General features: G+C 40.8%; 1 protein-coding gene across 1 annotated transcript; it reads left to right on the top strand.

Moving 5' to 3' along the window:
* Positions 1–228: 228 nt before the first annotated feature.
* On the top strand, positions 229–14,190 carry LOC124131722 (alpha-amylase-like). The gene is made up of 8 exons (XM_046495190.2): positions 229–310; positions 3,767–3,903; positions 7,872–8,023; positions 8,872–9,206; positions 9,863–10,052; positions 10,654–10,950; positions 12,737–13,092; positions 14,012–14,190. Exons 1-8 carry the CDS (start codon positions 271–273, stop codon positions 14,047–14,049), a joined length of 1,545 nt encoding a protein of 514 aa, XP_046351146.2. The 5' UTR covers positions 229–270; the 3' UTR covers positions 14,050–14,190.
* Positions 14,191–14,664: the final 474 nt, after the last annotated feature.

Genomic DNA, 14,664 nt, shown 5'->3' with positions numbered 1-14,664 from the left:
GATACAGAGCCACGTTCGAGATAACTGCACCTATATAGCGCAGAAAGGGCGTAGCGTAGACGTACTATCTGGTTGGTTCACAATCTGGTTGGTTGGTCAGAATTTATCATTTGTATTAAAAAATCACGTTATGCCAGAAATGTTATTTTCGGGTTCAAGATATATAACATTGAAAGACACGACCCCAGTCGTGTCAGTATGTGTATTTATGTCACATATAGCCGTTTATATAAGGCAGTTCCGTTATCTAAGCGGTTAGTGTCTGCTGTCATGGCCACCATCTGGTTCCTGACGTTCATCTTGCACACGGGTAAGCGAATTTGCACACTGAAACAAGAAGCTTGAGAAGTTAACATTACGCAAGCTGGTTTGAAGTACAATAAATTACACCAGATTTGTCACCAAAAGTTCACAAAATGCTCATCACTACTAGAACACCTCTGTGTTGATACGTACTGCACGACTTCATCGTATCTATGGCATTATTACCAGTCCAATGACGCCTAACCCACCCTAGGCTCCGTTCCACAAAGCGATCACAGCGCTAAGGTGATCATTACGTCCATACTTTAGTCACTATATGGCTGAAATATTGCCGATGTGACTTTAAATATTAACTCACTTCCATACTTTAACATAGACTTACGACAATCGTAGCGCTAAGATTGCTTTGTTGAACGGGGCCCTGGAATACATACAGGTTCAAGTAACCAAGTGGATTGGGTGGGCAGGCTCGGTGACTTAGTTGACAGCTTTTCAATGTCCTCCGACATCCAGACCGCCTCCGTGGTCTAGTGGTAGAGAGTCCGCCCGGAGAGCGTAAGGTCCGGGGTTCGTTAAAGACGTTAAAAGATGGTACTTTTTGTTACCCTGTCTGTCGCTCGGCATTAAGGGGCTAAAACAAGGACTGGTCGGCTCGGAGTCAGTATACTGTGTCTGAGTGGGGTATTCATGTTAAACTGCGGCATGGTATCTCAGTGAGCTAGCACTATAAATCGGCATCAGTCCGGACTAGTACAGGCAGCCACACACACACACGTACATGCACGTCGCTATGTAAGTGCAATAATCTTGGACGCGACGTTAAACCCCATTTCACCTCACCTCACCTCACCTCACCTCACCTCACCTCACCTCACCTCACCTCCTCCGACACTAACCCCTGGATCCATTTACCTGGTTCCCAAATTACCTGCCCTTGATTTTATTATCATTTTACAGACCCATCAAACGTCGATATAAGGAAAACTTAAATGGGATTTGCAACCGCCAGTTTTATTTGGCACGAATTTAAGACATCCTTTCGGTTTTTCAATGTTGAACTGCTCGCAAAAGCTGTCGTAATCATGTTGTTTATATCCCAAACCCAACATTAAAGCTGATTTCTAATTGGTCCTTTAGACTGAGTACCTTGGCAAATTACATTGGTTAATGAAAATCTAGGGCGGGTAATTGCGAGAACCACGGGAGAGGAGCGAGGGATTAGTGTAGGTTTACCGAAATGCAAGATCTTGAGATATAGATGATGGGTAACCCGACCTCTTGGATCGTTGTTCACGTCTGGTCCAGAATGCAAAGACGCTTCATTTGCTCTTTACAGTCACCGAATCCGAAAAAAACACGCCACTCCCACTAACGAACTACTGTTTCCTGATTGGCTGACCGTAGAATGGGCGGGGCTTGTGTTGCATTATGTCGCTGAACGATGTCACTGATTTCGTTCTGTTGTCTGCAGATCTTTTTGTTATTAAATTATCATTAAATAAGCAGTCTATGAAGTTAATATTGTTGACGTATTTAATTTACGTTTTATACGCGGATTTACACAGTGTCCACATCGGTTTTTACATTTTATACACGGATTTACACAGTGTCCACACTGGCTGGTTACGTTTTATACACAGATTTACACAGTGTCCACACCGGTTTGTTAATACGTTTTATACGCGGATTTACACAGTGTCCACACCGGTTTGTTACGTTTTATACGCGGACTTACACAGTGTCCACACCGGTTTGTTACGTTTTATACACGGATTGACACAGTGTCCACACCGGTTTGTTAATACGTTTTATACGCGGATTTACACAGTGTCCACACTGGCTGGTACGTTTTATACACGGATTTACACAGTGTCTACACCGGTTTGTTACGTTTTATACATGGATTTACACAGTGTCCACACCGGTTTGTTACGTTTTATACATGGATTTACACAGTGTCCACACCGGTTTGTTACGTTTTATACGCGGATTTACACAGTGTCCACACCGGTTTGTAACGTTTTATACACGGATTTACACAGTGTCCACACCGGTTTGTTAATACGTTTTATACGCGGATTTACACAGTGTCCACACTGGCTGGTACGTTTTATACACGGATTTACACAGTGTCTTCACCGGTTTGTTACGTTTTATACACGGATTTACACAGTGTCCACACCGGTTTGTTAATACGTTTTATACATGGATTTACACAGTGTCCACACCGGTTTGTAACGTTTTATACACGGATTTACACAGTGTCCACACCGGTTTGTTAATACGTTTTATACGCGGATTTACACAGTGTCCACACTGGCTGGTACGTTTTATACGAGGATGTACACAGTGTCCACACCGGTTTTTACATTTTATACATGGATTTACACAGTGTCCACATCGGTTTGTTACGTTTTATACACAGATTTACACAGTGTCCACACCGGTTTGTTACGTTTTATACATGGATTTACACAGTGTCCACACCGGTTTGTTACGTTTTATACACGGATTTACACAGTGTCCACACCGGTTTGTTACGTTTTATACACGGATTTACACAGTGTCCACACCGGTTTGTTACGTTTTATACATGGATTTACACAGTGTCCACACCGGTTTGTTACGTTTTATACATGGATTTACACAGTGTCCACACCGGTTTGTTACGTTTTATACGCGGATTTACACAGTGTCCACACCGGTTTGTAAGGTTTTATACACGGATTTACAGTGTCCACACCGGTTTGTTAATACGTTTTATACGCGGATTTACACAGTGTCCACACTGGCTGGTACGTTTTATACGAGGATGTACACAGTGTCTACACCGGTTTGTTACGTTTTATGCACGGATTTACACAGTGTCCACACCGGTTTGTTACGTTTTATACACGGATTTACACAGTGTCCACACCGGTTTGTTACGTACGGATTTACACAGTGTCTACACCGGTTTGTTACGTTTTATGCACGGATTTACACAGTGTCTACACCGGTTTGTTACGTTTTATGCACAGATTTACACAGTGTCTACACCGGTTTGTTAATACGTTTTATACACGGATTTACACAGTGTCCACACTGGCTGGTACGTTTTAAACGAGGATGTACACAGTGTCCACATCGGTTTGATACGTTTTATACACGGATTTACACAGCGTCCACACTGGCTGGAACGATTTAAACGAGGATGTACACAGTGTCCACATCGGTTTCATACGTTTTATACACGGATTTACACAGTGTCCACACTTACTGGAACGTTTTATACGCGGATTTACACAGTGTCCACACCGGTTTGTATGTTCATACCTCTATAAACGAAGACATATAATAATTTAAGTCAATTCTTTAATAAAAAATAGTCTATACGACGAACACAATATGAAATGCACGGCTTTCTTAATGAAGTACAAAATAAAGTTGGAAACAAAACAAGACACTATCTCTATGCGTGTTATTTATTTCTATATGGTCAGATCTGTTTTAAACCCTGCAGCCCTCGGGTCCATGTACAGTGACCCCAACTGTGTCGAGGGGCGAAGCACCATCACACACCTGTTCGAGTGGCGTTGGGCGGATATTGCTGCCGAATGTGAGAGGTTCCTTGGGCCCTACGGGTACTGTGGTGTTCAGGTATCTATTTATATATAGGAAATTCAATCACCAATATATTATATACAGTAAACTACATTTATAACAAACACGCTTGTAACGAACTTGTCGATATAACGAACGTATTATTTAGTCCCGGCCATTTGTTGTATATAAGTACATTTATTATTATTTTTTTTTTTTTAATCATATTGTACATATAATTGTATTCCTAGAGTAAATCAATAATGGATTGTTCAACTATAACAGATATCGTAATTCAGACGTGTTCATCGTCTGATTGAATTCTTGAATTCTGGTTTCTGATTTGGCAAGAAAACTGGTTTAACGAATTAACCATTGCTACAAAACCCATAGATCCATTTTTCTTTGCATTGAAAAGGGAATCAAATGCCATATTACTTGTGTCAATTTTGATGTAGGTCACACTGAAATAGTACTACGGGAGTGTAAATATAATTTTCCACACACTGACAGGACAAGATGCCCACAATCACCAGATCGTCAACAATACCATCTTGCCACTGGGTGCCTCTTATGTAGACGCTCAACTGATTTCATTTATCCATCAATGTCATCGATTCTTTATCTGTCCTGGCGATAACACTGAGACATTAGTAGGTCATTTCTCATGACATTCGATGATGTTACACTGATTAGTCCAGGTCAGGACATTCCATATCGTCATCTATATCTCCCCCAACAACAACGACAGCATCCCATCCAACATCGACTTTGAAGGAGAGGCAGCAGGTGGTCATCTGTTATCGTTTTTCATCAACAGGAAGTACCCTTGCCCACTAACACTTTTATAACAGTGATTCGTTGACATTGTCATTAATCGCAACGGGTATACTATTGTGCACACCTCGTCTGTAACATAACGCTATTGAATTGAATCTTTGCCACACCTAAAACATAGTCTTTTGTACAATTATATGAACTAAATACGAGTGCTTAGCAAGCAATATACATGTTGCAACTGTACTCAACTCTCACGATAAACTTCTATGAGCATGACACGGTTGGCAGGTAAAAGAATATCCGGATGGTCGCGATGCATTTGTTTTCTGATTGTAATCATTATTTGCAGATCTAATGTGTTTTTAGGGCTTTCCTACGCACTTGATTCTTGTGTCCTGTGTTATAGGTTACCGGGGAAACTAGCGGGCTTGAAATTGGCTTCATTAGTATTTCTTTGGGTTAATGCATTTCTCTCGTGTTCATTTTTCAATTTGAATTTCTATTCATGGTATTGATTTGCGAACACACGAATGTTGAACTACTCTTTATCATAAGCATAGAGTTATATTACATTGTTAATCAATCAGCTAGATGTTTTACGTTTCGGCTGGAGCAGCTACATCTGGGTTTGCGTATTTATTCGTATTTATGTTATGTCAGAGTATACTTTATCAAGTTAGATGAATTAGTGATATTTTATTAACATGCTTAGCGTTACTTGATGTCTTTCCAGAACTTAGTTCAGTGATATGCCTTCATTCCTATCCTTTTCTTTCTGCCGAGGATCTGACCCTTTTTAGAAAATCAAAGTCAGATCAGGGTGCACAGTAACTTTCTTTTCATTTCTCCCGCTTGACATGCATTTCTTTTACATCCGGTATGATCACTTTATAATGATTCATAAACACATGAATAGGTTATAGTCAGAATCTCTGACAATGGTTTTTGATGATTATGGAAATGTTTTTGTCGCTGATAATAAAGAAATCGCGCATTTTATATTCATTTTATTTCGATGTCGATCAGTGAAGAGATTAACAAAGCATGGCCTTATGTTGATGATAAATCTGATGAATATTGATCAGAAACGTTTTTATCTGACGATAGTAGTTTGTATTGTAAATCAGATGATACCCATATGTTTTTCTTCGGGGGATATCCAGTTGCAGGAACAACTGCACTGCAACAATTGCTGTTTTTCGGCCAGGTCTCTGCCAGCCTCTCAATTATATCCCCTGGTAGAATATACCGAGAAATAACCAGTATTACGCCAAATGGAATCTGTTTCGGAGGATAAGCAAGACTGGTTATCCTCTAGCATTGACGTTATATATTTAGATTTAATGTATCCATCACTTGCGTGTCTGAACTGAAATATATATGCTTTGAGCATAAGCAATCACAGACAGCCAATACAAAAACTCTTCCAACTATATGATATGGTCAAAAATGGTAAAAGTATAAAGAAAATTACCAAAACATCATAGTGGCGTAAACTTCTTTACATCAATTCCTGGTCAGGCTGTTGAGACACTGACTCGCAATGATTCCACAAAATCTTTTAAAACCGCGTAACTTTACCGTTCTAGCATACATCGTATCGTCACCATCCCTAATCCCTATCGGCATTTTTAATATCCTCTTTTCTCGAAAGGCTGTAACAAATAACTCGACAGTTCCCGAGAACTGTGCGTGGACGATGTGTTGATATTAAAACATACCTCTAAGGGAAAGAAAAATATTTTTTTTACGATCCCCCCTTTCATTATTTGATTGTCGATATTTTGAAGCAAAAAGGAAGCGACATATTTCATACTTATTAATTTTATCCTAAAATTATGAAATTCCGAAATTACCCTAACTTCCCAAATCATCTACACCCAGTGAACCAGCCAACATATATAACATAACGTACAATTTTATGGATAACACCTTCTGGTTTATTGCATAGAGCGACGTTTCGATGTAGTTTTTACACCATGATCAAGCTAGAGTGTAAGAATCTACATCGAAAACGTCGCTATATGCAATCAACCAGAAGATGTTACGTTTTTGTTTTTTACTCACGAACAGTTTCCTCTAGAATGCCAATCAAACAGTCAGCCAATATATGCAAGCTACTTTTGTCCTTATGTAAATCATTTATACATTCCAACGCATGCCAAGTGCCTGCCTGCTTGTGTGCCCTCGTGCCATCAACAATTGGTTTGCCTCGAGGATTAACCATCTACGCGAAGCAAGGGTCTTAACTGACTTTATAATTCCAGTTTCCACCCTTGCCGCACTTGGCTGGAATTTCTGGGCTTGATAGTAGCGCCACCACTGGCTATTAGTTATGTCCTTTCTATGCCCCTTCCACTGACCAATCAGATTCCACCTCTCATATCACGTGCATTTGCTACAGTCAAAATGGCGGCGCCCAGTCAAGACGATCTGATCGATGATTAAGATATATATTGCATTAAGACGGGTCTTACTTCGCGAGGCGCATCAAATCACGTGAGCTACTTGATTAAAAACATGAAAAGATTTGGAAAATATATGTCGACGCCCAATTGGCGGTACACCTCTTTGCAAATCCTGCAGTCGACCGAAATCCTAACGTTGAAATCCATGTTAGTTACGAACCGGATGTCGACTTAGTTACGCGATTTTTATTGGACTTTGCATTGACTCGTAAGTCCGGCCAAACTATAACCCCATAATTGTCAGCCTAGTTCGGCAAGGGTTGAATCTGGAGTTTAACTGTCAGTTAACTCCCTTGCCTCGGGGAGATGAGGATTTAAAGACCATTGTGAGGTAGCAAACACACTGCTGCCATTCTCACAAAACAACATTCACTCATTCATTCAGGTCACAAATCAGGTGAACTTAAGCAACGTCGGTCTCGGAGAGTAGTTGGATGGGTGACCACGTTGAGCAGCTTGACTCCTGAGAGGTTCTAGGGCTTTGGTCCTGCCCCACACTGCAGCACATGTACCACATGTGGTGTCTCCTTGGGCAAGTGACTTTGTTCGAAATGTGCCTCTGTTCACCCAGCAGTGAGTGGGTACCCGGTAGGATGATATGGTAATGTGGCTCTTAACCTTCTAGCGCCTCACAGGCAGCTTAGGTTTTATACTCCCCAGGGAGCTGAGAAGGAAAGTCGAGTGATCCATTGTTCGGGGTAATAATAGTGTAGCTCTTTGAGCTTTAACTGCTACATGGAGGCTTTATAAGTGCACATTATCATTATTTATTAATAGATCTCCCCTCCCCATGAAAATCGAGTTATCAACAACCCCATGCGGCCATGGTGGGAGAGGTACCAGCCTATCAGTTTCAAACTCCAGACGAGGAGTGGCACAGAGCAGGATCTGAAGGACATGGTAGCCAGGTGCAACAAGGTCGGAGTCAGGTGAGCTTTTGGCTGTTGGCACCATCGTCCCAGGGAGAGGGTTCGTTTCATTTTTCACATTTGTATACTTCAAAAACCACACAGAATTAGGGATTGGTTAAAAGAAAAATGTCAAAAAATTTAATTACTTAAATATGCAAGGAATGTCTGAGTGAGTGAGTGAGTGAGTGGTCGAGTGAGTGAGTATGTCCATCTCCCTATGTTCTCTATTCGCAGCCTATTTGAGAGGATGTCATATTTTCAGATTTTTTTATCTCAGGGATGCAAAGACGTTTTAACCTGCATAAGTAAGACTGATCTTCTTGGAGGTTTATGTAAGTTTTGTCAGCAAATATTGTTGATGTTGAATGGGGTGTGAGCAATGCAATATTACGACAGTATGGTACCTGCATCTCAATATTCCTTTGAAAACTTTAGGAGGTATACAGTAAACTACGTTTATAACGAACACGCTTATAACGAACTGACAAATATAAGGAACTCATTTGTTTGCCCAGGCCACTGCTGCATATACGCTATACATATGCTTATAACGAACTACGGTTATAACGAACCAAAATTAGTGGCCTCTTTGAGTTCGTTATAACCGTAGTTTACTTATATTCTTTTCGAATATCACAACTAACGTATATGTATTTGAATTGCGAAACTACTTGAAGGCTTTGTACTAAATTTCTCTGTAAGATATGTGCGTGCTTTATTTGGTCTAGCAAAGAACACACACGATGTGGGATAATTACTTTTTTTTCTAGATGTTTCTTTGTCACCATGCTGTGTTATGTTTCAAGTGTTTACTGTCGATAAACAACATTTACCCTTACAGCCAAGATTACACTTATTACTTACAGAATATACGGTGACTCGGTGATCAACCACATGGCAAGCGCTGCGAGTTCTGGAGTTGGGACGTCTGGCAGTACGTACAACGGGACTGCGCTTCAATTTCCCGGCGTGCCCTTTGGCCCCTCCGACTTCAACGACGACGCTACGTGCCACAGCCCTGACATGAGCATCCACGATTTCAACAATGTTGAAGAGGTGCGGAACTGCAGACTGTTTGACCTGGTAGATCTGCAGCTGGACAAGACCTCTGTTCGAGTCAAGATAGTGGCCTATCTGAATCACCTGATTGACATGGGGTTCGCTGGCTTCCGGCTGGATGCTGCAAAGCACATGTGGCCAGGTATGTAGAGACGTGCCGTCCTTGTCCTTTCGTTTTTTATTTCAAAATTGACGTGTACGTTCGACGACCGTCTTGGCACATAATAATTATCAAACTTTCTATAACCTTAAGTGTTTAGGGGGCGGTCGGGTAGCCTAGTGGTTAAATCGTTCGCTCGTCACGGCGAAGACCCGGGTTCGATTCCCGACATGGGTACAATATGTGAAGCCCATTTCTGGTGTCCCCAACGTGATTGTTAAGAACGGCGTAAAACTATACTCACTCACTTAAATGTTTAGTGTCGATTTTTTATTTATTTCTTGTGTAAAGGTTGTTTAACGCCGCAATCAGCAATATTCCAGTTATGTGACGACGGTCTGTACATAATCGAATCTATGCAAGACAGTCAAGTGATTGACATCATGAACATCGATCCACGCAGTTGGGATACGATGTCATGCATCAACCAAGTCAGCGAGCCTGACCACCCGATCCGGTGGTCGTCTCTTACGACAATGTTGATGTTATAAAGTTAAAGTAGTATAACCCTAAATGTCCAATACCCATATGTTATTGTGAACTTAATCGTATCCAGAATATTACAATGGAAATGTTCAATGCCATACGTTTCACTTGACGTAATAGATCTGTGCATGTTTGGTATCAATTCGTTCTAGGGGACATTTTAGCTATTATGGATCAAGTGAACAACCTCCGTTCCGAGGTATTTGGTCACAACAAGAGGCCCTTCGTATTCCAAGAAGTAATAGACAGGGCTGTCCCTGAGCCAATCACGGGAGACCAGTATCTCAGTAGCGGGAGAGTCACCAATTTCATCTATGGAGCCGAGATCACCAAGTACTTCAGGTAGCAACGTACAATGGTTATGTTTACATATAAAAAGTTACGGCAGTAATCGGTCTCGATTATTTGCCAAAATAGATTCCATTGGGGGTTAAAGACAAAATAGTGGTGACAATTATACGAATGGATCACTGAAAATCAGAGCCGACACAAGGTATTCGCGAATAGGGTAAGCATGTCCTGCTCTTCCAGTAGGAGTATTCAGCAATACCTGACATCCAACTTTGTGCACGGAAGACAATTTAGAATCCCAAACTGAGAAGATCTGGTGTTCGGACAATGGTCTACCGGTAGCACCCGCCACTCAAACAATTTAAATATAACACGAGTTAACTATGCACTATGAGCCACCGTACTCATTTTCAGGCAAGGAAAGACGTTGTTATAAGTTTCATTTGTGAACTTCAGACATTGTGAGATATATTGCGTGATTATTAACGGCTAGATTGATATTATACATGATGCAATATAAAGGGAATATCATCATGAATCTTGAATTACTGTGCTTGATTCATTTTTCCTTGAATCGTTCGTTTGTATACAAACAAGTGTGGTAAGTATGTTTATTTTACACTGACCGTGTGTATTTGTTCTTCTCTGCAAGGAAACAGAAGGCCATGAAACTGTTGATCAACTTGGTAACAGGGATGATGAGATCTGACGATACAATTATCTTCATTGACAACCAGGACACCCAGAGAGACCACGGAGACCATGGAGCCCCAGGGGACGTCCTCTCCCACTTTGAACCCCGTGCTTACAAGATGGCGACGGCGTTCATGTTAGCCTTTCCGTATGGCTTCGCCAAAGTGATGAGCTCATACGACTTTCCCCTGACGGACAGTGATCAGGGACCTCCTCATAACAACGACATGACCATCAAATCAGTGTCTATCAATAGGTATATGTATTGCAAGATCAAAGCTATGAAGCTTAATGTTTGACCATATAATGCTGTATTCACGGGTCCAACAAGAATATGTCTTAGTTGACATGTGGAGGACATTTCCAAATTTGACGCATCTGTGACACAAATGATGTCCGATGCAATTCCCTAGTTTGACTAGTACCATGTGTTCACGTGTTTGTTCAGGTGAACACCTGACTTGCCTTTGCGTGTGTTTGTGACGGGTGCCACCGATGGGGCAGAATACGCTCTCATTGTGGCGGACACCTTGTATCATCACTGTTTGTAATATAGTCGGAATCGTACAGCTGTTGCATATAATTATGGAAATGTTTTGCCGCTTTTATGTACACTCGTGCAATGGCCTCTGCTTTTCGCATAGATTTTTTTATGATGATGGAAGAGGTTTTATTCGTCGCTTTTATTGTATATTAATTTTATATATAGGATAAGGATAAGGATAAGGTTTATTCCATACTGAAAGGCATCAGGCCCATTGTGCAATTCTGTTTTCAGGAGTGGTTACAGATCTGGGACTCGTTCCATAAAGGGATCTTTGCGCTACGACTGTCGTAAAGTCAGTGTTAAATAATGGGAGTTACGACCGACTGTCGTAAGTCAGTGTTAAATAATGGGAGTTACGACCGACTAAGCGCTAAGATCGCTTTGTGGAACGGGGCCCTGTTTAACAGGTCATATTCCAATTAATGAAGCATGATAAATTAACATTGATAGAATTTTTAGAGTATCTTTACAGTTGTTGACATGATCGATATCATTTTTTGTTGATTTGGATGTACATAAAAAGGCATATCAATATATTTTCTTCTTAGGTGGTCGTATTTTGGACAAACCAACAGAAAATGAAACTCATCTTAAATCACATTTAAACCACATTGCTCACATATTCTCAATTCCCTGGCTCTGTCTCTATGTCTGTCATATATTTTATATATAATGTTACAGCTAGCTGTCATCGTCTCAAGTCTCTTGAAATGGATTTGAAAAACAGTTTAATATAGTATCACAGATTTCATTGATCCTTGAAACTACAATTATATTAAGGCATTATTGAATCAAGTCTCATGTAACTTGAGACATTATTTCCTGAACATTTTTTCGAAGGTAATCTGCTTATTGCCATACATGCCCCACAACGAATGTAGCGGCAGAATATGCATATCCATTGTAATCCTACTGTGAATAATTTTGTCTTGCCATTTTGTTGGAACTCGTTTTTCTTTTCTCATCACAGACATATAGAATACTAAACGGGCTCCCGTGTACTACCAGTTTTGTGAAACGAGTGAATAGTTTTAGTACTAACCGTATACAATACATTAGAATTCAGAGGTCTGTTCCACAAAACGATAGAAGCTCCCGTACTTTAACATAGACTCACGACTGTCGTTGCGCTACGAACGTCTTGTATTGTGGAACGGGATCTTGCACCACAAAGTGTACAATCACGTCACCATACCCTATGCCACGTGACGTCAGAGTAGCATCGGTGTTGCTCGGATCGTCGAGTGTACTCTCAGTGATCTATCATCCGTACACGCAGTGTCAATGAATAAGCCAAGGGATGTTGAGAGTTTTCAATATTTGTCAGTGAAACTTGTTCCCGCAGTACATGAGCACACTCTTTGGTATAACGCAATGTGTAATACACCTGTATGCTTATTGAACGGGTGACCTCTTCACGGGCGAATGCGAATGCGAATACGAATACCATTAAAGCATTGATTCCATTCACGTTTTTCAATTTGCTGTATTCCAGTGATATGAGCTGTGGTAACGGATGGACTTGTGAGCACCGATGGCGCCCGATGTACAACATGGTTGCCTTCAAGAACGTTGCTTATGGCTCTGAGTTGACTAACTGGTGGTCGGGTTCAGACTATCAGATAGCATTCTCGAGAGGGAACAAGGCCTTTATTGCCTTTAATCTCGAGGGAGCCGATCTCCAACAGACACTCAACACTGGACTTCCGTCTGGAGACTATTGCGATGTAATTTCCGGCAACCTTGAGAACGGAAACTGCACTGGCCACACAGTGCACGTTGATGCTGACGGACATGCCCCTATACATGTCGGTGGATCTGACCAAGACCCCATGGTGGCCATCCATGTTGGTAAGCAATGACAGTATTATATTTACAAACATCATACAGCAGCATTTACCTTTTTTACAGATTTTTTCCTTTCGAGGTTTACCCTGAATAATTCGATTGTTTGTTTGTTTGTTTGTTTGTTTGTTTGTTGTTTAACGCCACACTCGGATGGCGGTCTGTCCATAATCGAATCTATACAAGACACAAGACAGTCAAGTGAGTGACATCATGTGAATCGATCTACATGATTGATCAACGATTGGGATACGATGGCATGAACTCAACCACGTCACCGAGTCCGACCACCCAATCCATTTAGTTCCCTTCTACGACAGGCTTAGGCAACTGGGGCCCTATATTTTTACCCCGAATGACAAGGGTGCTGAACAATTGGAACTCGTTTGTCGTTATGTTATTGGGGCGGTCGGGTAGCCTAGTGGTTAAAGCCTTCCCTCGTCACGCTGAAGACCCGGGTTCGAATCCCGACATGGGTACAATGTGTGAAGCCCATTTCTGGTGTCCCCTGCTGTGGTATTGCTGGAATATTGCTAAAAGCGGCGAAAAACCATACTCACCCACTCACTCACTCACTCACTCTTGATGTTATGAGCAGCGATACCGTGATATGCAAGTCTCTAAGCTTGACCACCATTTTGTCGCCTCTCATGATAAGCAAAGCTTGTTGTGGGCTTATTCCAACCCGCCATCACCACAGGTGTACGACGATGATGCTTGAAACCGGCAGGTATAAGGAAACAAATTATATTTTGTAGTCAAATAAATAATTATTGACTGATCAAATTGTGAAAGTAAATATTTGGAATAGCATTGACCTTAGCTGAACCAAAAGCATGTGTTTATTATTGATAAATCGGATTCGCTGAATTGATATCTTTAATGTGTAACCTAAACCATTATATTATATTTTGTTTTCTTCTAGGGGCAAAGGTCGGATCTCCTATGCGTCGTGTTGGCTAAACAAGGCCGTGCTTACTCGGATGTATCGCAGAATAACTATCCTTGAGATATATGTACATTAATAAAGAAAACTGTTTCATAGGATTTAGGTAATTCATAATCACCTCAATTACAATAACTCACAAATTAAAAGATAACAAAATGAACAAACGACATAAGAATAAATGTCTAGAGCTTGCAAACGTAGACGTTGTCAATATTATACAGCTGGAATGTACACATGAAATATGCATTCGTTACACGTCACTGACGAATTTTGTAAATTTTGCCCAACACATTATAAGGAAAACATTGATCAAAGTAGATCATTAAGAAACGTTATCGTAACTGTAATGATGGAAGGATATCATCAATAGGATTTATCACCACATTGGTTCCAGCACGGACCTACATACCAAGTCCGTGGTTTAAAAAGTTTAAAATTTAAAGTCACATCGGCAATATTTCAGCCAAATTCGTGACATTCAAAGGTTATATATAATAAATACACGTAAACTATAAGAACCTGTCAACAACACCCATTTCAGGGGTTAGATACTTTGGACGTTCATATAGATGATGAACTTTGAACTAAAAAGTGAAAAAGTTATCTTTGCAATATGAACTACAATGAAT

The sequence above is a fragment of the Haliotis rufescens genome, unplaced genomic scaffold (assembly GCF_023055435.1).
Source record: "Haliotis rufescens isolate VD_foot unplaced genomic scaffold, xgHalRufe1.0.p SCAF_1, whole genome shotgun sequence".
Taxonomy (NCBI): domain Eukaryota; kingdom Metazoa; phylum Mollusca; class Gastropoda; order Lepetellida; family Haliotidae; genus Haliotis; species Haliotis rufescens.
This window is presented reverse-complemented; position numbering and strand designations above follow the sequence as displayed.